The sequence below is a fragment of the Podarcis erhardii genome (genome assembly GCF_964252035.2).
Source record: "Podarcis erhardii genome assembly, chromosome: 4".
NCBI lineage: Eukaryota > Metazoa > Chordata > Lepidosauria > Squamata > Lacertidae > Podarcis > Podarcis erhardii.
In genome coordinates this window covers 66,492,446-66,517,803 of record NC_138508.1, presented here as the reverse complement: position 1 = coordinate 66,517,803, position 25,358 = coordinate 66,492,446, and the positions used below count along the sequence as shown (strand labels likewise).

The 25,358-nt window shown below is 41.2% G+C and overlaps 1 protein-coding gene and 1 long non-coding RNA gene across 3 annotated transcripts in view; one reads left to right on the top strand and one right to left on the bottom strand.

Annotated features, from left to right (window-relative positions):
• The window catches only part of RPS6KA3 (ribosomal protein S6 kinase A3), a 40,923-nt gene extending 22,630 nt beyond the window's left edge, over window positions 1–18,293 (bottom strand). For both annotated transcript variants that reach the window (XM_081859084.1, XM_081859085.1), the window contains exons 1-3: window positions 18,157–18,293; window positions 8,380–8,436; window positions 780–896 (exon numbers count right to left, since the gene is read on the bottom strand). In XM_081859084.1, coding sequence (XP_081715210.1) covers window positions 780–896; window positions 8,380–8,436; window positions 18,157–18,237 — 255 coding nt within the window. In that variant the 5' untranslated portion in view covers window positions 18,238–18,293. The remainder of the gene's footprint in view (window positions 1–779; window positions 897–8,379; window positions 8,437–18,156) is intronic.
• A 220-nt stretch (window positions 18,294–18,513) lies between these two features.
• LOC309340391 lies at window positions 18,514–19,618 on the top strand. The gene is made up of 2 exons (XR_014155957.1): window positions 18,514–18,651; window positions 19,444–19,618. It is a non-coding gene; the product is annotated as an uncharacterized lncRNA (long non-coding RNA).
• Window positions 19,619–25,358: the final 5,740 nt, after the last annotated feature.

Genomic DNA, 25,358 nt, shown 5'->3' with positions numbered 1-25,358 from the left:
TACCTGCACGTTCCTGCAGTTTCAAGGGGCTGGACTAGATGACCCTTGGGGTCTCTTCAAACCCTACAATACTTTTATACTACACTAAGATCAGTAGAATATTACCACAGTTGAGGGGAAAATTTATGTCAAGTGTCTAACTCTGAAAAAGAAAATCAACACCACATACTACCATGGCAATCCTAGAAATATGCCTTAGTTCAAGAGATGTGAGTTTCCTTCCAATTGTGTCGAAGTATTAAAATAGGCAACTAAAACAAATTTCATTTTGCTCAGAGACCAATGCTTTTAGTTGCTTTAATGCTGATGGACGTAGGTCAAGAATATATAGGTTTTCATCACTGACACATTGAAGACTCTTTCAAAATATGAACTAGATACAAAATATATGCATGCTTTAATTCATCCTTGAAAAGATATAGGGTGAGACTGGATTCTAGTGATATTCAGAGTAGACCAACTAGAATTATTTCAGTGGGTTTACTCTGAGAATGACTAAAACTGAATATCCCTCCACAGCATAAATATTAAGGTGATCTAGTGAAAAATATGTTTAATTTATACTGTTCACTGAAAAAATATGACAATAAGTATTCCTGCATATATGAATGCGAGCTAGGGCAGCAAACTAGGAGACAATTAAGGAGATTAGAACAAAAGATTCAAGAGGTGGTATTACAGAAACAGAGCATCTATTTTAGGAATTCTGGTTAGTGCTGGCTCAGGCAAGCCATCTGAGCACCATGACAGCTGGTATCAATTCCAGAAGTCAGTCTTACCTTTCCAAAAGACCCCTGTCCTAGCACTTTAAGGAGTTCAAATTGTGAAGGGTCTGCTTTTTCATGTCCTTCCTTGACGTGATATGTTATTGCAATCTCTTTAACATTGCCTTCTTCCTGCAAAGAAAACAAGAATAAAGCTCTCATTTTTATGTTTGGAATTCATGCCTGGAATATTCATCCTAGGCTGGTATTTAACTATTCACAGATGAAAGCAATTGTAATGGATAAAAGCCAACGAAGAAAAATATATATTCATTAAGTCCAATGTTGGTACCACTAGGAAAAACAGGAATGTAGAATTTCCACAAAAGTTTGGTTTTCTTCATGTTTGGGAAAACCACCAACTGAGGAATGAAAGATACCAAACTGCCAGATTTTTACAGAGTAGGGAAATACAAAATAACAGAAGGAAGCTTAGTTATGAACAGTTTCTTTTTTCCAAATTAAGAAAATAAAAAGCGGAAAATAGTCATCTGGCATATTCAGCTACCTAGTAAAAATACTAAGTTTAGGTCATTATCGTATACCACTTTTTAAATGTTTCTTCAACATTTTGCTTGTTTCTCAATATAGCATGTAGTCGGTACAGGAACAGCTCTAGTCACTCTTCAAAATCGCAGCTTCAGCTGTCTTGTCTAAGAGCTAATTCACACATTATAAAAAAGGGGAGAAAGCAGGAGAAAGGTGACTCACTTCTGCTCCTAGTGTTGTTTGCTAAGGGGTGGGGTGGGGACTTATGAATGTCACCACAGCAAGTATCTGCAAGTCCCACCATAGACATTTACAGGAAAAGCAGAAGTGTGAGCCTCTTGGGCTTCTTTTCCTGATTGTGTATTATGTGCAAACTGACTGGTGGTTCATGCATTGAAGACGAAGGGCTTCCACAACCATAATGGGTCTCTGCTCAACTCTTTCAAAGCATTGCTCCTAGCCTCCATAAGCAGTATTGATTTTATAGGATTATTTAATACACAAAGTAAAAAGAAAAGAATTAATTACATCAAATAGTTTATTCTCAACAATTGGTCACTTTTATATCTAACCATTCTTCCAAAGAGATCAGGCAGGGTAACATGCATTTAATTATCAGTTTTATCATTGCAATCTTTCTTAGAGGTAGGTGAGACCGAGCCACTGTGCCTTGCTTATTCCATTGAACCTCCTGGCTGGGTGGAGACTTGAACCTGGCCACAACTCACTATACATTTTATTGTTACACAGTAGGCAAAGCTTTTCCTATACATAAAAGGAGTTTTAGGATTGTATTACAGTGGTACCTCGGGATGCGAATGGGATCCGTTCCAGAGCCCCGTTCACATCCTGAACAGAACGTAAGACGTGGCTGCGCGGGGAAGGAGAATTAAAAGAGCCATGTGTTAGATAGAAGCAACAGTCAGAAGTAGAAGAACTGTAATAATTCAAGTAAATTGAACTAAAGGAAGGACAGGAGATGTAATAAAGGAGCATGGAAGAAAGCAGCTATGTGTGTGGAAGAAAAATATGTTTGCTGCTTCTGTATTTCACAAGAGTGAAACTGAGTAATTGCTATCCTTTCAGCAGCTGGCTTTATTCTCCTTGCTGGCATGATGCAGAGTATACACATGATGACAACAGGGAAGTGAAATATTATTGCATAATTTCAGAGATAATAAATTACTGTATACAGCACTCTCAGGGATCAAGAAGACAAAAGCGTTGGAGCACCTTCCCTACAAGTACACTTTGGAACTCCCTGCCTATTGATATAACACAGGCCCCTTCACTGTAGTGGTTTTTTGGCGTGTGCTGAAGACATTCTTATTTAGATAAACCTACCCAGATGTTTAGAAAGTTTGCCTGAGATTTGTTTTAGTCTACTTTATTGCCATTTTAGCATTCTATATGTTTAAAACATTTTAGCATTCTGTATGTTGTACTTTTTTTGTGTTATCTTTATTGTTTTATCATTTTTGTAAACCACTTTACGGGTTTTTTATAATCTACAGATTCTATGAAATAAATAAGAAATAAAGTGTTCGGTGCACTTTAGTCAGGTTTTATAGAATTATGCATGATGCAGGAAAAGTAGGCACAGAATTTTTCTCCCTCACGTTAGGGTGGTATTAAACTAAACTGTACTCAAACGAAACCCACTGAAATTAAGATGACTCAGGTCCATTACTTTCAGTGGGTTTACTCTGAGTAAAACTTAGCTGAATACTATCTTTAGAATACTATCTTCTGCATCATCCAGTGAGATTGATTGGTAGCAGATTCAGGGGACATAAAAGAAGGGCGTTCTTAATACAACACATTATTAATCTATGGTGTTTCACCACCACAAGATGAAGTCATTGCTTAAGATAGATTTAAAATAATTAAGCATATTTATGGAGGATAGAGTTAACAACAACAACAATGTGGCTAACAGATGTCGTTATGTCCTACTCTTCCTCCAAAGGGGGTCCAGGGTGGATAACAATGTTTAAACAAATAGAACCAACATAAAACGAAAGCTAAATGGAACAGTTGTTGTGTACTTCTGAACACCAGATGCTGAGGACAAATAGTGGGGTAAGGGGTATAGCCTTGCTGACTTATTATGGGCTTCTCAGAAGAAATCAACTGACTGCAGCAAACAGAATGCTTAAAAGAAGATCTTTGGGCTAATCCAACTGGGCTTTACCATCTTCCCACACATGCACCAATCACAAGCATGGATATTTGTCATACTAGGGGCTGCAACCCTGCTCACTCCGCTAACCAACCCTATTCCCATTCGCTCCACAATAACCACTAGAGCTTCCCCTTCCTACTCCATGCAACTACTGAGCTCACTTTTCCCTTTCCCAGCTCCATCTCTGAAGCCACTTCTCTCTTCTAATCTGCAGCCCCCTTCACACCTGTTTTCACCTGAACCCACAAGCCTATACCTCCTGCTTCCCCGTTTTTGCGCAACCACCCTCCTTGCACACAAACCATCCCATGGTAGCCTCTTGCACCTATCTTGCCCCACACATTGCTACTAAATATCCTTTCCATCCAACTAGAAAGCCACCATCCCCTCCTATTCTTCAGGTCCTTTCATGTCCCTGCTTTCATTTTCAACCCCATTCCCATGCCTCCTTTTCCATCATTGTTTTGCAAACCCTTTTGCTTAGTTGATATTCCTGCACTGCAAGGGGTTAGAGACCAGGTGACCCTTGGGGTCCCTTCCCTTCCAACTCTACATTTCCATGATTCTCTCTTTCCCCCCTTCCCCTTCTTACCTTTTTCAACTCACCCTTGCACACAGGCCACCCCCACTTCTATGCCTCATCCTCTCTCCTAATCTGCACCCCACTTTGCACACACCCCATGATAACATATGTTACTGAATCTTTAAAATGAATAGACTCTTAAGAGCAAGCCTATCAGTTAGCTTGTTCAGTTGGAGAATGTTAAATTCAGCTGATGAATGTTATATGTATATTGTATGACTGTAGGGTGTTTGCTTGTTAATAAAACATGTTCTAAATTATTACGTTAGACCTGGAACTTTGTATGACTGTAGGGTGTTTGCTTGTTAACAAAACATGTTCTTAATTATTACGTTAGATTTGGAAATTAATGTTGAAGTAAATACATGGGACCAGGAGTGAAATACACTGTGTGAAGGTACTATGGATTATCTGAGGGCTTTGTCTATCTCTCACATACATGAATCTGCTGAAGAGTAGAAGAAGCAAGAAGCGAGGAACACTGAAAGGAAAAAAAGAGGCTACTTTAAACAAAGAACAGCAGAGGTTTGAATAAAGTAGGGATGGGAGGGTAAGCTTTTTAAGGACTTGTTATCACCTGTTGCTTGTTGCTCAGGGCTCCTTTGGATAGAATAAAAAGAATTAAGAGAAATTTTATGCCTGATTTGCTTTCATAATTTTAAGGGACCCAAAATGACTCTCTTGCCCAGAATCTCCAAAACCATAGGCCACCACTGCATATTGCCTCCCCACAACAACTTGGAACTCTTGCTTTTGGAAAAAGACAATGTCTTTTGACCACTTTGATCAATATAAGTCTCTTTAACAGAAGAGTTGAGTAATGGGGGTGTTGAATGGACATGCATATAGGGACTGAAGTAACGTATATCAGAGTAAGTAGGGTAGAAGTTAGAGAGAGAAATATGGAGCACTTCTCCCCACAAATATGCTAACCAGAGCCATGAAATTTTACAGGCCTTTAAGTAGCCATTAATGACAGATGTGCTTCTTTCTATTCTCCTTCACTTTATCATAACATCTCAAGTTGAAAATAGATCTAAATGGATTTTCTGGCCCCTTTCCATCCCAGAATGTTACATATGTAAAGAAGTTCTTGGCATATCATGCTAAACTCTGTCAAGAATCTGCAAAGTGTTAAGTTCTTTTATGAATGTCAGAGAATAGATTTCACACATCTATCTGGTTTATAAGCAACACCCTTGTATGAAACAACTGGTTTGGGAAAATTCTAATATTTTCTAGGTAAAATTATTATTTGTTTTTAATTATGGTGAAAACTCAGACAAGTGTTTATGTCTTTGATTCAGCAGTAATCATCATGACTCCAATCATCATGAAGTGTTTTGAGAAACTGGTGCGCCGTCACATTATTTCCTGTCTTCCACCAATTTTTGACAACTACCAGTTTGCATACAGGGCAAATAGATCCACAGAAGACGCTATCACCACCACTCTCCATGCTGCTCTGTCCCATCTGGAGCAGCCGGGGAGTTATGTGAGGCTGCTGTTTGTGGATTTTAGCTCTGCTTTTAACACTATCCTCCCCCATAGACTGGTGTCCAAGCTAGAGGCGATTGGACTCTCCAACTCCACCTGTCTCTGGGTTTTGGATTTTTTGTCAGAACGTTCTCAGAGGGTTAGAGTAGGGTCACATATGTCCAAAGCCCTTAGCCTTAACACCGGCTCACCACAGGGTTGTGTGTTGAGTCCCCTGCTCTTTACTCTCTACACGTATGACTGTACAGCCATCTATTCCAGCAACAAAATCATCAAGTTTGCTGATGACACTACGGTGGTGGGGCTCATTTCAGGAGGGGATGAGTCCGCCTATCGGGACGAGGTGGAGCGGCTCTGTGTTTGGTGTGGAGAGAACAATCTGGCTCTTAATACAGCTAAGACCAAGGAATTGGTGGTGGATTACAGGACAAAAAAGGCGGTCATTCAGCCCTTGTATATCAACGGGGAACGGGTGGAGAGGGTGGCGGAATTCAGGTTTTTGGGAGTGACTATCGATCAGGGCATGACTTGGAGCGCAAATACCACTGCTCTGGTGAAGAAGGCTCAGCAGAGAATTTATTTCCTCAGACTTTTAAAGAAGAACAATCTGAGTGAGAAACTGCTGGTGTCCTTCTACCGAGGCTCCATAGAGAGCATTCTCACATACTGTATTTGTGCTTGGTTCTCCAGTTGTACAGCTAGGGAGAAGAAGGTGCTCCAGAAGGTCATAACCACAGCCCAAAGGATTATTGGTCATCCTCTCCCATCTTTGGAAGAACTGTACGGTTCCCGTTGTCTTAGGAAAGCAAACAACATCCTGCAGGATTCATCTCACCCGGGATACAGTCTGTTTGCACTACTGCCTTCTGGCAGGAGATATAGAAACATCAAGTCAAGGACAAATAGACTGAAAAATAGTTTCTATCCAAGAGCTGTGGCCTTTTTGAATGCTGTAACTCGATAGTGTGACCTGGAAGTTTGATGGGTGTGGGTGTGGGTGTGGCTGGAATGTGGTTTGTTTGGTTGTTGTTGCTGTTTTGTTTTTGTTGTTTTTTTAAGGGATGGCATCCAATTTCGTTGCACTGTGCAATGTTGCACTTGTGTAATGACAATAAAGAATCTATCTATCTATCTATCTAAAGAATATATGATTTTATCTTTGTGCTTGTCTCTTTGATCCAGCACAGTCATCCATCAATAGAATGGAGAGCTAAACAATTTCGAGTGATTCCCCTCCCACATTCCCAATATTTGTTCTAGGACAACATGGGAGGTAGGGTGGGGGTGGGGTGGGGAGGGCTGCAGAAGAAAACTGACCAAAATATCTCCCTCCCTATCTTTTATATCATTTTAATTACATCTAGGTGGTGGCACCACTTTCTGGAATTCTTGGCACTGAAATATCTAACTGATTTGAAATGTCTATTTGATTTATTTCTTACCTGCTATCATGCATTTGACCAAAACATTATTATAATTTAGCCGGAATCCAATGTTGTCTGTGCATGGGGAGAACACAGTAACCACTTACACAACAATTTTCTTTCATCCCAATGCAGCCCCCCCTCAAAATCTGCTCTGGAGGGTTGGGGGGGGGTCTTGTGGTCCTCTACAAATCAAAATAGCAATCTCCTATAACCACTTTCTGGAGTCTGCTCTTCATGAAGGACTGGAGCAACTTTAGAACAGTACCCTAGGTTGGTGAACAGTTCACCAGGACACCTGGAAGATTCCTACTTTCAGTTAGAACACTTCAGCTTAACTTTAAGTCTGTTATGTAAGGAATGAACTTACATAAAAAGTAACCTTGTTCCATTGGCCCACAGTAACACAGTACAGGTTACTGGATAATATTGTGGTTTTAAGAAACACATTCTGGCATAAATTCATCCTGCACATAATTTCTTTTTCCTCTACTCCTGAAGTCAGGGAATTATCTAGAATTCATTTTTCTCAATGGGTTATGGAACAAAGGTTGAATTCTCCTAAGGTAAACAGGACTTACAAACTAGTTATGCTGCAACCCGATACACAGTCACTGTGGCTTACATCTGAGTAAGTAAAGGGGAGGAGAAGGGCAGCACTAAAAAGAACAAGAACAAAGGAAGCAAAAGAGGCAGCAAAGTCTCAAAAAACCGTTGAAAGATCAATCTTTATGAATAGTAATAGTGTTGGTGGAACAAAAATGTCCATTGCATTTCATATGATAACAACTTCCCTCAGGAGCACAAGATTACAGTTCTCATATCAAGGCAACACTTCTCTCTTTTTTTTCTGAGTAGGGATGTATAACACTGCACAGTTAAATGCCTGGGAAGTACCACCTTCCTCTGATAATAGTTCACAAGAAGAAGAGCTGAGGACCATGTTCCAAACTTAAAGTTTAAATTTAATGCAATACATTTTTTTTTATTCTATTGCCACAAGCCAAACATGTATTTATGCATATTATATTCCATACAAGTACCACAAAACTGATATAAAAAATGAAGTAACTCGGCAGCAGTCAATGGATACAGCCATTCTAACTAGAGGAGTCACTACTACTTCATCAGCTCTGCTGAGAAGCCAGCTCCATCAGCCATTTCTTTTCCTTCAACAGCCATATGGCAATAGTCATAGGCATTCTTTCAGGATGCAACTGGGGGCAGGGATACAAGGGAAGCAAGGTGACAGCATAGGCTCAGCTGAGACCCCAGCAATTTTTGGTTCCTCCTCTCTATTCCAGCCAGTCATTGTAAGAACTTTGTAACTAGTGCTTGATTTTGCTTTTGCTCTGAATATGTGCATGCATACTAGTTGGCTAAGCACCATAGGCTGAGACTGTCCAAGCAACATGTCAACACTCAGGTTTTACTTACTGATTGTGGATTCATCTCTTCTTCTCCCATAGGTTCATCCATGATTTGTTGGCCATTCTGCAAAAAAAGAAAGGGGGTTCATAAAGCAACTAAAGTAGAAACATTTCTCTACATCTTATTTAAAATAACAAAACAATGGGTTATATTCAACCAAGTCTTACCCAAAGTATAACAATTGAAATTAATGAACCTAAGTTTGTCATGTCTATTAACAGCAATGAATCTATTCCATGGGTAGGCAAACTAAGGCCCGGGGGCCGGATCCAGTTCAATCGCCTTCTAAATCCGGCCTTCAGATGGTCCGGGAATCAGCGTATTTTTACATGAGTAGAATGTGTCCTTTTATTTAAAAAGCATCTCTGGGTTATTTGTGGGGCATAGGAATTCATTCATATTTTTTTTCAAAATATAGTCTGGCCCCTCACAAGGTCTGAGGGACAGTGGACCGGCCCCCTGCTGAAAAAGTTTGCTGACCCCTGGTCTACTCTGAGTAGGACTAGCATTGGATAAAACTCAAAGTTATTTGCCAGTATCAATTACTATAAAAGATGGTTGCAACTACTGTCTTACTGGGCAGTGAATGGGGGGGACTTTCCAGAAAGAAAATAAGGTGTACAATTCTAAGCTACTAACTATTTAGAGCACTTATGACTAGAAGCCCATAGATCTGCAAAAAGCAAGATGAAGACAACAACCCATCATACAAAACAAACATTTAAACTGGACCTTGACAATGGCAAAGGTGATGCAGCTCTATTGAAAATTATTGTGTTTTAAATAATATGTAAGTTCTATTACTGTGAAGTGAAGATAAAGAATAGAATTATAGGACTGCAATGCTTAATCAATTAGATATATCAATAAACCACTTTAAAAGTGGCCATTTAGACAGCAAGTACTATATTAAGGGGACTTTCCCTCTTATGCAAGATAAAATGCCTCATAAGGTTTTTCCTCTCATATATATCACCTAAAAAAAAATCAAATGATGTATGCTACTTGCTTCAGAACTTTTTGGGGGGGGCCAATGTGTGAATCGAATCCATTAAAGCAATATCAGTCAAGTTTTACTGTGCAACCCACTGCATATCTATTTCATATCTTGGCTCTTGTATGGTTGGCTATCTTGTACTAAAAACACAGATATGAGTTGCCCTGGGACTGGAGAGTAGAAGGAAAACACACTTTGGCTTTTGTCATTGCCCAGAGGACCCAGGACTACTAAGAGACTGCCTCCCCTGCTTCCCAGGAGTAACATCAAGGCAATCGGAAGTCTAACCTGGCCCTAGTTCTCAGCCAGAGAAGCAGCAGCTGCAAGGGGCATGCCTTCCCCACTCCCTGCTTGAAAGAACACTGAGCCACAACTGCCTGCTGCCCTGGGAATGCAAAAGCAAGGGGAAAGAACACCCCGACTCCATTCAGCGGCCAAATGAACAAAATACACTAATTGCTATTCAAGAAAGAACACCAGCAGAGAAGATCAATCCAGCCCAACCTGGATAAAACTGTTTGTGGCCTACCCATAGGCATCTGGTTGACCACCGCAAGAACAGACTGCTGGACTAGATGGGCCTCTGGCTCCTTTTAGTACCCTCTAGCAGTCTCACTATTTTGTTCCGGCCTTAAAGAACTGATATCTCTATATTTTCCAGTGTTCAAAACTCCCATTGTGCTAGGCACATTTTGTAATAGGGAATTTCATTCGTGTGAACAGTTTCTGAGCTCGGGGTGCAGTACTGCATCTAAGATTTCAGATTAAAACTGCAGAGCTGAAGGAAAGGAGGACCTTTTTCTGCCTCTCCAGTTCCAGCTACTCTCTGAAGGCTGGAGAAGAGACCCTCTTAAGAATATTAGAGGGGTGACCAGGGGAAAATGTGAAAAATGATATATTTTAGCTGCAGTTCATTCATTTTCAGCTTTGTATTCTTGTTATAAAAAAGCATGCCTAGACATTCTGTTGTTGTGCCCATAATCTAGGTTTAAGGTGCCATTTATCTCCTAGCTTTCATATCTCAGTTTATAATACTGATCTTTTCCCTTTATTCTCCTTTCCTTGTGTACCTTGCATTTGTCATTTGTAAGACTGATGCCTAGATTTCTCTCTCTCTCTCTTTTAAAAATCACTTTAGGAAACAATAATTGCCTGAAAATCAGTATAAACATACAGGAAATAAAATAGGTAAATAATTTGTGTACAATAGGATAACAGGTTGAGAGCAAGTTTCCCCACCTTGCACACTCAAGGGCAGGGGTTGGCAACCATGGGCTGGGGATCGTTTAACCAGCCCCCGAGCCGCCCCGAAACAAGCCGCCTGCACGGCGAGTCCCCATGCACTGCACTAAACTGGCACTGCATGGGAACTCGCGCCTGTGGTGCCGGAAATCACATTTGCACAGATGTAGATGCCGGAAATCGCGGGCGGGTGCGCTCACACAAGCGATCTGCCCCACGGAGGGATCTCTGCTGGAGTGAACCGGCCCAGGCGAGGTAAACCTTGCTGACCCCTGCTCAAGGATCTAAGCAGCACTAAAGCAGCAGCCATGTTAGCTGGAGCACAGCATTTGTCTACCAACCTCTCATCCAGACTTGGCTGCTCAAAGGAAGTTACTCTAAAACACTTCCTAGGATGACACTGCTTTAAAGCAAAATATCAAGATGGGTGTATTTCAGTGTGACTTGGCACTGGGAACTGCCAAAGATAAGAAGCACTGCATTTATCAACACCTTCCCAGAAACAAACAGAAGCCTCTGTATGACTCTCCTCTTTCTTCAGACCCTACTTACTAATTTCCACTTACTTAAACCAGGCAGTTATCCAACTTTCAATGTCAAAGATGGCAAAGCAACCTTCGCCACCTGACGCAAAACCAAGAGATGTAGATTTTAACAATTTCTTATCACTTTGTTGTCTGGGTAACCCAAAGAAACACACCAGGCTCTTACTCATCCTCGTGAATCCAAATCAAAATACACTACGGACTACTGAAATACTGCTTTCCTCCAGCAAGAGTTCATTTTATATAAAAACATTTAAATGGATGTGAAGAAAATTTAGACCACAATTCCTTACACTTTTAATGTGTAGCATCATTATCACATTAGGAACATTAGTATTCCAAGTAAAACTCGTGGAACACATATTTGCACTAACTTCTATTTGATTCTACATTACTTTTAGCAGCATATAATTGTCTTGCTCACAAGGGACACCCAGCAAGAATGAGCTGCATGTACCAGATCTCTAATCTGTCTTATGATTTGGCTAGTAAATCAGTCTAGTGAAGGGCTGGTCGCGAAACGTGATTCATTATAGCCAGTCATTTTCTCCAGCAGGATGAGTGTACTAAAATGACACATTGCCAAAGACTGTTTAGCCCTCTGGTGTGTTCATCACCACATATTAGTCTTATTCTAAAACAGATACAGATAGATGTATAACATGTTTACATCAGTAACAATTGAAAGATTGCAGTGGGGCTAAGTTGTAGAAGAAAGTAAGTAAAAAATAAGTCAATTTACAATGGTTTTCCATATTAGAAAATATTGTCTAGATGTTTCAATGCAAGATAAATCACAAAATTCCAAGTATTACAGTTGCTAGTGTAATCTGGCATTTCAAATACCTGACTGCACAGTATGAAAACACTCAAATAATTGGAAAAATAATACAAGTTACAATACAAAGAAGATTGCAAACTTATTTTATCTTGCAACCTTTCTGGTAAAAGATTTGAGTGTAAAAGCTATGCAGGTCAAAGGTCATTAACAGGAAAAATGATATTTTGTAGGTATATGTATCGTTTAGCATTTTTATGAATTTTGTACTAAGAGCAATGTACCGTATTTTTTGCACCATAACACTCACTTTTTTCCTCCTAGAAAGTAAGGGGAAATGTTTGTGCGTGTTATGGAGGGAATGCCTATGGGTGGCGGGGGGGATCTGCTGCAGTCGTGAGCAGAGGATCCATGGTTCCCCTTCCTTCCCTTCTCCGTGGTTACAAAGCATGGATCCACATGGATCCTCAGGATTTTTGCATTGGGCTACTCCAAACTCACTGTCAGATCACATGTCTGTGGCTACAGCATGAACCACAAAAATCATATATCCACTATTTCGTTTAGAATATTTTTTGTCTTGTTTTCCTCCTCTAAAAACTATGTGCGTGTTATGGTCTGGTGCGTGTTATAGAGCGAAAAATACGGGTACATATCACAGTAAATAAAACAGTGGTACCTCGGGTTAAGAACTTAATTCGTTCAGGAGGTCCGTTCTTAACCTGAAACTGTTCTTAACCTGAAGCACCACTTTAGCTAATGGGGCCTCCTGCTGCCGCTGCGCCGCCGGAGCACGATTTCTGTTCTCATCCTGAAGCAAAGTTCTTAACCCGAGGTACTATTTCTGGGTTAGCGGAGTCTGTAACCTGCAGCGTCTGTAACCTAAGGTAGCACTGTACTGTCTTTACAATGATCATGTTCAGACACAACTACAGGTAATCAATTAGCTTATGCATGAGCCACGTGAAAGTGCATGCAAACTGAGCTCTCCTGCTTCGCTCCTCCCTTCCTCTGTCAGGGAAACAAACCATGGAGTGGCAGGCTTAGCAATACTCCAAACCAGTGCTTGTGGGTTGTTTCTCTCAAAACAGACCACAATTCTGAAGCCTAGTTTTTTTCTTGGTTGCCCACTGCCCAATCATGCTTTGGGGGGGGGGGGTAAGCAAGCTATGAGTGCTGGTTAAGACATAATGCAAAGCCAGTAGTTTCCCTGAAGCTTCAAAACAGTTGAGCTCAGCATACTCACACTTCAATGTGGCGTGCGCACAGGTTAATTTGGCTAACTGCAGTTAAGATTGCAGAAATGATATATCACTACAATGAGCCAGATATTTTTGGAAAACGCTGAAGACAGCTATTAGTAAGGGCTTCATTTTTTTTTCTATTTGCAGCCTAATTATATTCATATTTGCTCAGAAGTAGTCATGTTAATTTCAACAGAACTTACTCCTAGGTGAATATGCTTAGGGCTGAATCCCTAAGTTATATTTTTGTTTCTCTCAAACTGCTTACTGCTCCATATTTTTCGCTCCATATTTATTTCTTAAAACTGAAGATGAAGAGGATGATGTAAACAACCTCTATACTTCACTCAGGCACAGCAATGGTTACAGTTAATGTTTTTTTAATTTTTTTCTTTCACTGATTTGTACATCTTACTTTTTACAGCTGTGTTCTCAAAAATTAATAAACATATTTTTTCAATTGCTCCTTGTAGGTTTAAATGCTGTTTTATAGGTAATTCATGAGCAAATCATTGGATTAACTGGTAATGCACATTCTAGTGTGTTTTCAATTCTATAACCTTCAAGCAAGAAACTGAAATCTCTCACAATGCCGCCCTGCAAATATAGCATCTTGTTCGTTTACATTTCCGGCATTTTACAGGAACATATACATGTTTGTTTAAAATGTCAGTTTAAAAGTTGCAACACAGCTCTGTACACATTCTTCTTTGCTACCGTATTTGCTTCAGCTGGGAGGGCATAGTATCTCCACAAGGTTGTTGCAAGGATATTGGTGGTGAGAATAGCAGCTTGCCACAACCCATGACAGTACAATAGGAAAGTGTGCCAGGGTTGAGAAGTATGAACAGTTTAAAGGCACCTAGAACAGATTCCAAGCCCCATTTGATAGCAGACAATTGTCTGCATAGGTTATGGTACCACCAGCCCTCTATCAATATGACCAGCGCTTTCCCTACTGACAGTCTCAATAAAAGGCAAAGAAGCATTTTTCAGAAAGGGGCTTATTCTCACTTCAAACCATTAAATACTACAATTTGCCTTCTTAAAACATTTTGATATAAGCAAATACTATAGCCATGATTAAATACTTACATGATGAAAACACTTAACATATAATTAGAAGGTTTTAAAGTAATGCACACTTTCCCCATCTCTCCAGCCAGCCATCTACACACAATGTGCTTTTGTCCTGTATTCCACTAAGCAAAATGGCTTTGAGTTACTCTTATAATCTTTTTTCCCTTCCCTAACATCCATTTTTGATGAGAGTCATGCATTTGGGACAAAAAAAAAAATAACCTCACTTATCTGGGGTCTGAACTGACTGTGACTGACAAGGAATGAGACCAAAATGATCAGGAGGAGGATGGAGCCACTTCCTTATGTGGAAAGGTTGCGGTTTTTAGTTTAGAGAAAAGCCAAGTAAGAGGCAGCATGATCAAAGTGTATAAATCTATGCATGCTATGGAAAAAGTGGATAGAAAAAAGTTTCTCTCATAACACTAGAATTTGGGGATATTCAGTGAAGCTGAATGTTGGAAGATTCAGCACAGACAAACGAAAGTACCTTCTTCCTTCAATGAATAATTATACTATGGATTTCACTCCCACAAGAGGTAGCAATGGCCACCATCTTGGATGGCTGTAAAACAAATTCCTGGTGAATAAGGCTATGTTCTACCTCTGCTGTCAGAGATAGTATGTTTCTGGGTATCAGTTAGTAGAAACCACAGACATCTGGTTGGGTACTGAGAGAACAGGATGTGGACAAATGGGTCACTGGCCTGATTCAGTGGGCTGTTCTTGTGTTCATAGCCAACTCTAGTTGCAGCTCAGACTGGAGTTTTGAGAATTAATTAATTTCACTTAACCAAATGAAACTGGCTATATTTAATTCTTTATGCAAAGAAAGCCAGAGGCTTTTGGGTCACAATCATGTCTTAAACAAGCATTGTTCCTAATTACCAAGGTCTATCACTACGAGCATTCCCAAGCAATATTATTATTTATTCATTAATTTAAATCACACTACTGTCTTGAAAGAATAGGGTGCGAAGAAACACTTTTAATTATTTCACATCAAAAGTACTTTTTTGAAAGATGCACTCTTCCACATGGGATCTACCTAGAAGTTTCTTCCATGGAGCAGCATACCATATTATGTTTAAAACCCTTATAAGTGCATTGGTTCCATAGCGTATAACATCTCTACACCAAGGCTAGTCATAATCAGGAATATGTGGAGCTGGCAAAGATTATCTGGATGAGCAGATACTCCTGGTAGTGGGCAATTTTATCATTATAAACAAAAATAGCTAAGTTTCTGACCTGGCTGCAGACCACATTGTGATCTGTCTGCCTGGTGTGAAGACTGCAAATGTCATTCATCATCTAGAGAGGCTGGTAGATGGTGCTGGGGAGAAGTCAGTGGTCATGCTGCATCCTGGCACCAATGGCATGGGCTAATGTAGTCATGCTCCAACCCCCATCAGCCCCAGTTAGCATGGACAATGGCTAGGGATGTACTCCAGTAATTTCTGGAGGGCACCATGCTGGCTACCCTTGATATACCTCTGGCTAATTAAACGATCTATTGGGGGGGGGGTTGTTACTATGCTATGCATTTATATGCTTTGGAAAGGAGGCCTGGGGGTGCGGAGGGGCAACAAAAAAGGCATCAAGGGCCACATGCAGTCCTTGAGCCACAAGTTTGACTGCCCTGCTATAAATAAGGGGGACGGACATGACAGAACTGCATAAAATTGTGCAAACTGTTCTTCACACAGTTCATAGTTAAAGGCTTTAAAAGGGGAATTAGACAAATTCATGGAAAGTAAGACCATCTACTAGCCATAATGACTTTATTCTATCTTCACTGTAGAAGTAGTATGTCTCTGAAAACGAGCCAGTGACGATCATGAATAGAAAAATACTGTTGTACTCATTTCCTGCCGCTGGGATTTCCATAAGCATGTGGTGAGAAAAGAATGTTGGCCTGGACAGACATTTGGTCTGATCCAGTGGGGTTGCTTTTATGTTTTTAGATGCTGCACATAACAAGCACAACACAGATCATAAGTGTCTTTCAAACATTATGCTTAGCTCCTGGAACGATATTTAGACATACTATCTGGTTGTCTCCATAGGGAAACTGATATATTTCAATAGGCTGCAATGATACGTCATCCATAGAAATACAGTTAAAGTGCTTTATTGTTATTACACCTCTGAGACAAATGGTTTTTTTAAAAAACAAACTCTTTATGGAACCAAGTGTTATAAACACAAATACTGTTGCTCTACTTATCAGACAAAGTCAAAAAGAACGAAATACTTCAGGTCGGGATTTAACAAAACTAGAAACAGGGTAATTTAATTACGCCAAATCATCACAACACCTTATTACTACCAATAAAAGGAACCACTTGATGAAACAGCAGAGGTTTTCTCAGAACCATACCCTGAAAGCAACTAATTAAGCCAGATTATCTAAACTTGATCAAACCACAAGCATGCTGCTTCAACTACATAAAGTACATCGCTTCTTGGATCATGAGAACTTAGGGGGGGGGGAATGGAGACAGAGGACCACCAGTTCCTATATTGGTGCCTTGCTTTCAGCGGAAGCAGGATATGAGGACTTCCCCTTTTAAAAATGAGAAAAGAAAAAACTTGCTCTCATGTGCAAACTGTTCCTACTGCCTGGTTACAGACCTGTACATCGAGGAAGTTGAGCATCCGGTCAAAATGAGGGGGAAGGGAGGGAGGAAGAGACAGTAGCCGGGAAAGTAACCGAACACCATCAAAAAGAACAAAAGCTGCCAAATCATTCAAACCTTCAGTTTCTATCACAGATCTGACAATCTGACAGCAACCCACTCTACAACCACCTAACCCAGATGTTCTTGGCTTCATAAAGGTGCTGTATTCGGGCTGCACCTTATGAAGTGGAGAGAGGAACGATGATTACTGAGATATTCCGAAGCTTAACGCTATTTAACTCCTCCTCCAGCAAATTTCAGAACAGTAGTAGGCTGTAGATGGGAAAGTCCCTTTGCTCCCACCCTCTTTTGATGTTGTTAACCCACTGGCCTTGCCTTGACCAGCAGTCAAGGGTCTCGCCCCCTCCACTTCCCCTGACTATCGTCCCTTGCAAGCAAATGGAATAAGGAGGCTGTTCGAAATTAGCTTGAAAGCCATCAGCAGGATTAGCGGTATGGATCAGCATGTTTCTTCCCTAAGGTGAAAAAAACCATCACAAAATAGATCTGTTTCAGTAAAGCGGGGAGAAGAGAAGGGCATAGGCACCCCCTCGCATACTTTATCTCCCTCCTCCTGCCCAACAGTGAGATCCCACTAAATTCCTTTCAAAGGAAGGCAGAGGTAAACTGTGCCCTCTCCATTACGCCAGAGATCTCAATGCCACTGCGTCCAGAGAAACCGTCCTGCCGCCAAAAGAAATTCCTTCTCCGAACCGGGAAGAGGGGTTTTGTGTGCCAGAAGAGTTGCCCACACCACTCTCTCCCCCGCCGCCAAGCAAGCCATTGCTAATACGGATTTTAAATATCCTGTCGCTGAAAAGGGTGAGAGTCGGAAACGCGCCCCTTCGTGACTCGCTGCCCCCGAGAGCGGCGAGGGCGAGAGAGGGAAGGGGACTTGGCTAATCTGGAGTAAAGGAGCGAGCGGGGTGAGGCGGGAGAGGGGCGACAGAGCAGGCGGCCCCCAAGAGCCCCCAGACGGGCAAGGGGGCTGCCCTGCCTCGCATGGGGCACTTCGAAGAAAGAGGAAGCGGCCGCCGGTCCCCAAGCCGAGGCGGAAGCAGAGCGACGAAACGTTCCCCTTTCCCCAGGACGGGCTTTGAATTCTCCCCCCCGCCTCCTGGCGGGCCCGTCCTCGCCCTCCGGGGCTCAGCGGCGGCGGCGGCAGCAGGGGGTGCTGTGCCCGCTCCCCGGCCGGCCGCTCAGGTCGCCTTACCTCGGCGCTGCTGCTGCTGCTCTCCGCCGCGCTCTCCACAGCCATTTTCTGCCAGGGGTCCGCCAGCTGCGCTAACGGCATCTTCCCGCTTTAACTTCCGAGCTCCCCCCACCCGGAGCCGCCGCTGCCCCACAGTCTCTCGCTCAGGCTCAGGGTCAGGATTCCTCCTCCTCCTCCTGCTGCTGCTGCGGGCCAACTGCCGGGACACTCGCGCTCCCAACCCCGCACTGGGGGCGGAGGACGAGGCAGAGCTGCCCACGCGCGGGCGACGGAGAGAACTGGGCTCGGAAGAAGCCGCGGCCGGGCAGAGCCAACCTCCCGACGTCCAGCAGGGCTACTGCTACTACTGCCGCCGCCGCCGCCGCCGCCGCCGCTACTCACTCCGCTTCCGCTCCCAACATGGCGGCCCCCAAGCCGTACCTGCCTGTCAAGCCGAGGCCTGGTGGCGTCATCCCCGAGGGCGGGACTGGCCCAGCCAATGAGCGGCGAGCCCAGGTAGTAAAGGGACGGAGTCGCGGGCGCGCGGCCAGGCGATGGTTGCTCTGATCCCGTCGGGAGTGACTGGCTGGCGTGGGAGGGAGAGGCAGGCAGGCAGGCAGGCGGGGACTCCGGATACGTGACGAGGGGTTTGGGTTTTTTTTCTCCTTTTTTGTCACGGTCACTTGAGCGAAGGGCGGGAGGCGGCGGGTTTATCCTCCGCTCGGGCAGTTTTGCTTTCGCCGATGCCGCCCGCGAGCGTCACACCCCTCGAGCTGTACAAAAGCTTATCGTGTGTAGAGAGGCGAATGTGCGGCGTTTTCCTTCTACCCCCGGATGAACTAATCCGGCATAATTGCTATAGTGCCACCCCCGTGGCTATGACGGCAAAGTTTAGTAACCTTTCCGAGATAATCCGCGGGAAGCTGTTATCTTTGTACGTATTCAGTATGACTATTCTGGAGTTTATTTTTTATTTTAACTTCATGAAAGTTTTGGCTTAACATAAAAACAAAACCCTGTTAACTCCGATCTAAAACTGGACTCTGCAACCCTGAACGCATGTTATATTTTAGAAGCCTTACAGGACTTTTCTTACAAAGCATGGCTAAAGAGTCGACAAGGAATCCCAAATACTTGCAACACTGCCTTCACATTCACATTCTGGTATTCTTAACTTGTCCCTTGGGTTTCCTCCTAGTGTAGTTTATCCCTCTAATGAAATTTATGAGACACACTATTCTATTTTGTTAAATTTAAAGAACCAGGTTTATGTTGCTGTAAATAATTGTTTTTGATTTGATTTTGCAGCTGCTGAAAAGATAACCCACAAGATTCGCCTGATGAAAGGTGAAGAACCAGCAGAACAATCCCATGCAGTTGGGTGGGATCTTATATTTCAAGCAACGTGCCTTCCCTGCACCTAAAAAAGAAATATGGTCCTCCTAAATTATGTGTTTAATAAACCTAGGTAGAATTATACTTATCATTATTGTATAAGCCTCTGTCTAATTACTTTCCATATTCTTCGGTTGAAAAAGAAAAATGAAAAAAGTTTTAAAATATATGTTTAAAAAGTATACTTCAGTATGCATCCTTAGGACACTGTAGTTATACCATTGTGTGATTCAATCATAGACAGTACCAGCAAATTCATGTTGCACAATTATTGGAAACTGAGAGGTCTTCCACAACAAATCTACTTTCCCCAAAGACCTGACTTTTAGCAACATAAAAAGTGATGGGGAAATTTACTGGAAAGTGTGGGCTTACATTTGCTTTGATGCAACTGTCATCCAACTTCCCTGCAAACTGATCAGGATGAATGTTCAGTAGACATCATCCAGAAGCAGCCTTAGAGTTGAAGAGATCCACAGAGGTTCAATATACAGGTCAACCCTCATCATTAAAACAAGATAGTCTTGGCTTCAAAGCTGCCTGTTCTAACCACTTTGAACATATTGAAACGCTTGAGTGAGCAACATGCTTAGGGATTGCATCTCAGTCCTCATTAAGACTTAATTGGGAGGAACTTCCATTGAACACTGTAAGACTTCCTTCTGAGTAAGCATTCATAGGGTTGTGCTGTTAGGGTGCCACTATATCTGACAATGTCGTAGTCTGACTCGGGCAATGCTGAATACATTTAAAAAATATATATATTTATTACTTTTAAAACTTACAAAAAGGAAAGAAGAAAAGAGACAAAAAAACAACAACAAGAAAGGGAAAAAACAATACAATATATAAACAATACAAAACACAACATTAACCTAAACAAAACAAAACAAAAACAATTTAAAAACATACATTATACCATTTCAGTAGTCTATCTTTCATACCCTTGTTTCATCGACCTCCTCTCACCTCCCTTTTTGTATTTCACTTCTATTAATTGTTTCAGCAATTCCCTTCCATCTTTCTCTATTTTCTGTCATATAAATATCTTATTTTTACCCTTATTTTCCATTAATACTATAATGCTTATTTATGCTTAACTCCTTATAACATTTCAACTAAAGCCACAAGATTTCATTCCAACATTTTTCTAACACTCAGTAATTTTACAATATTTTTATTTCTGAAAATAAACTTTAAAACTTTTTCCAGTCTTCTTCCACCATCTCTTCTCCCTGGTCTCGGATACTGCCAGTCATTCATCAATTCCAAATAGTCCATCAACCTGGTGATCTTCTGTCCGAGGCTCTTAACTCTTTTCCAAGTCCCTTCTGCAGGTCTTCTTCATATTTATACATGCACTTTACTTTGTCTTCTACTGATCTTGTTCTTATTTTCCTTCCTTTGATACTGAAGAGCAGATCTTGGGGAAGCTCCAACCTAGCAATGCTTTTATTCCTTCTCGACAGGTCAACCAAATCTCCATGGTTAAATCTAAAATCCATAAGGTATTTCAGGACATGTTTCAAAATTCCTCCAAATCCAAAGGCCCCCACAGCTCCAATCTCCTCATGACCCAAGTCCAAATCCCAAAAGTCAGTAAATCCCTGCATGAAGGGATCTATCCAACTTTCCTTCTCCAGTCCAGGCAGGGCTCCGATCCTCAAAATCTGACTTTTTCTAAATTCAATCATAAAAGGCCTCAACTTATAGTCCTCAATTTGCCTCTGTAAGGCTGGGGCTCCCACTTGTATTACTTTAGGTTCAACAACAGCAACTTTCTCCTTCACCTTCTTCACAATTTGCCCTGTCAAAGTAGATTCCTGTATCAGATCCTGAATAATTTCTGTATTGATGTTCACTTTTTGTCCCAAATTAGTCACTTTTTGTCCCAAGTTAGTCACTTTTTGTCCCAAGTTAGTCACTTTTTGTCCCAAGTTATCAATTTTAGTAGTCATGACATCTGTCTTCTTGTGGAGTTGTTCCAACGAGTGACTTATCTTGCATAATGCAATCACTAAAGCTTCTTCTGTCGACATTCTCAAATAGTCCAAGGTCAATCCCTGATTCTCACAGTCTCTTATCTTGCAGCTGGTTCCCCCAGCTCAGCTCTTATAACAGTTTCAAAGGCTCCCTCTAGAGGGAAACAGTTTCTATTTGTGTCAATCCTTTTAAGCACAGTTCAAACAGTAAATATAGTTTCAATTTTTCAATGCGGCTTCACTCCGTGAAAGAAGCAATTCGAAGCATCGCGCCGCTCACCCCACGTCGCTCCGGATCCCCGAAACCGGGTCTCCCCGCGAGTAGGGGAGGCGCAAAAGATGCCAGCCGAATCCCAGGTTCACAGGCTTCTCCCGCCTGTGATTTTTAGTGGGTCTCCGCCTTTGCCGTGGCGGCCAGACCCTGTTTCCATGGAGTAAATTCCTCCCGATCAGAGGAATTCTGCCATTGCCAGAGGCGCAAACCCGGAAGTCGGAAAGAGGAAAGACTTAAGACACAGGATGGATGTTAGGAGCTAAGCCCTTCTAGCTGTGCTTTTCTCTCAAAAACTCTTCGTTGTTGAGAACATAAGAAGAGCTTGCTGGAACAGGCTAATGACTCATCTAATCCAGCATCCTCTTCTCACAGTGGCCAACCAGAGGCTTGTGTTGTTTGCTTTGCTGTTTTGATCACAGCTGGGTTTATTTCCAATTGCAGAGTACTACTGAAACAAAAATAGTTTCCTGTCAAACACAAGTATGATGCATACTTTGAAGTTTCCCTAGTACCATCCTAACAAAAAGGTCTGCAGCCATTATAACTATTTCTACTCTTGAGCATGACCACCAAGGAGAAAGATTAGTCTATTTGTTGATGGTTTTTAGGGTTCAGCGTTTTTTTCTGTCTGCAAGAAAACATTCAAAATCCTGCCAGAGAATGGACACTTTGTTTGTTTGTTTGGCAATGCATAGTCTCTGTTGCTAGGAATGCATTGGGTCCAATGTGTGCATTATAAAATAGAAAAGGCAGTTATTACATATGGCACATCTTCTTCCAAGACCAGTATTAAGCATTATATTTTTTGCCAATGAATTATTTCATTGAATACATATAATTAGTAGGATACTGTTTATAAAATTCATAAGGTATTGGGGGGTGTTAAAACACATATCTGTTGGTCTAAATCTGACTTAATTGTGACATGCATACTGATTACAAACCTACTTATCTGGATCTGAGCTCCATTATAATCAACATTTATTTCCAAATAAATGACCAGGAGTGTTAAATTTTAGTATTTGTATCAGTAAACAGCAGGGCACACTACATCTATTTTTATTACAGTTTTATTTCAATTGACCTCAAAGTGACCAAGAATTACAAATAAAAGGAAAATGATAAAATCCACAGGTGGCTTAATACCTTTATAGTAACAACAAAAATAACACAACATAGAAATAAAGTTTTGGAGTTCTCTAGAATTCTTCACATTGCAAAGTGTTACACAAATCGTGTTTTTCCCTACCCTGTTTCTTCCTCCTGCTAACATCTATCCTGATTGAAAATTGTGGAGAAATCAAAAGCTCACTCACTATCGTGTAATGGTTTGACTTTCCAAATGAAGATATTGCCCAATTGTGGATTTTGGAACCTTTGCAAAGTGCAAGAATGCTGGTTTGAGCAATTTGTGGTGGAGGAAAGGCAGGCTATATAGGAGGATGCTGTCTCAAGACATGACTGTACATGTTATCTTCCATAGTGTACATGAGTTACCTATGGATAGTTGTTCATTGCTGCTGAAACTGATGATAAATATGAGGATGGTGACAGGTAAGATCTCATTTGCAATCATCACAATCATTTTAGCATGTGAGTGGCTTCCTATGTTCTTGGCTTCCTGGAGTGTAATTGACATCCACCAGGAATTTAGAATTCCTGCCAGTGTTCTGATGTAATCTTGAGAATGTGGATGTGGGCGGGATTGTTGCAGCCTCAAATGGGAGTTCTAACAAAGTACATTTGAATAAACAAGGACGTTGCACTCCTATTTTTTATTCTGAGGCAAAGTGCTGTGCTGGAAGAGGCCCAGGTTCACACTCTTAAATTGCTTAAGGCTTGAATCCTAAATACACTTGCTAGGGAGTAAGCACCACTGAAAACAGTGGAATTTACTTCTAAGTAAATGTGTTTAGGATTGCACTGTAAAGCTCTGTAGGAGACATGGCTTTCCTGTGGTACAATCTTCCCGAGGGGAAAAAAGGTAGCCATATGTTTGTACCTATATGTATAAAAACTTAAACTAAGGGAAACTTTGCCCTTCTAGACAATATCTGATAGCAATAATAATAATAATAATAATTTTATTACACAAGAAATAAAAGAATAGAGTCCTCTTTCACCATTGTGTTACTGTGCTAGCATTAACCTGCTACAAATTGGTGATGCAGGAAGAGTGAAACAGGCTGAGTTATATTTATTGACATGACATTCACCTGTGGTTAAACTATAAGCAAATCGCATCCTGCCTGTGGTTCCAACATCCTGAGCAGTGATATGGAATACAATAAAATATAGCCTTGCATCAGGATATGCGGCATCAATACATGCTTTTACTATTTGTTTTGTTCATGAGAAGAACATTGAATGCTTTTTTATAGTACAGAGTTTGATTATCTTTGCAGAAAAGAGATCAGGAAACATTTGGACTGAATGTGGGGGCTGCAAAGTGGTATCTGAGCTTGCTCCCATGGTCAATTTGCACTATCTGAGCTTTCTGTTGCCTTGGCTATGCTTTTTGTCTCATTTTAGTTTTGGGTAGGAAAAACGTTAACTCTATGCATTTAGGGTCCACTGCTGTAGTGCACTCTCCACATCTATTCATATTTACGCTGTTGTACTACACTGCCTTTCTTCATAGCTGAAGGACCATCTCCTCACATATGATCCTGTCTATCTATTAAAGTCAGACGAAAGGGCCTGTATGCATCCTGCTTCCACCTGAGCTATGGCTGGTGAAAACATGTGAAAGAGCTCAAGGCAGATAGATTTGTGGCCTGGTCTCCTTCCACCAAACTATCACCGTCTACAATTAAGAATGGTTTTTTTTATCAAATCACCTAGTTTACTGTATCCTTTTTTCTTTTCTTTAAGATACCATACAATCTCTTTGATTTATATTATTCAGCTATCGGGAGTTGTATGCATATACCCTGGACTACCATACATATGGAATCCAAATGATTTTGCTTAGAATTCACACATGAGTTAGCTTCCCTTTAAGAATAGCACTTGCTGAAATTTAAGTAGGTTGGATGGAAGATTAGGGACTGTTCACCTTTAGCCAACTCTCTCTCTCCCCCCACCCTTGCTTTGAACTTCTTTCTTTCTTTCTTTCTTTCTTTTTGCCTCTCGCAGTAACTGGAGAATGTAACTTCCCAAACTCTGATGCATATTACATCCCCTAAATGAGAATCTTCCTAGTTATCTTCCTAACATCTGTTATTAGCTGCCAGTTTTAAATAAGATTGTTCCCCAGTATCTGATACAAATGTGTAAGGACTGCATGTTACAGCTGGCAAAATAAACCATTCTGAAGTCTCATTTAAAAGAAAAATAACTACATTTGTCTTGATGGGTATTGGAGAATGTTTGGCACCTGAACAGTTTTTCTTTTGGAGAAAACAGAGGGGAAAGACTTGAGCATCTGAATGAAAAAAGGCTCGAAGAGACCCAGATATTTAAAACAAGAACAATAAGGAGTCATGGCATCTAATTTGTTTATTGTGGCACAAGTCTTTATGGACCACAGCCCACCATGTTTTAAGCATGAAATGTTATCTTTGTTGTAA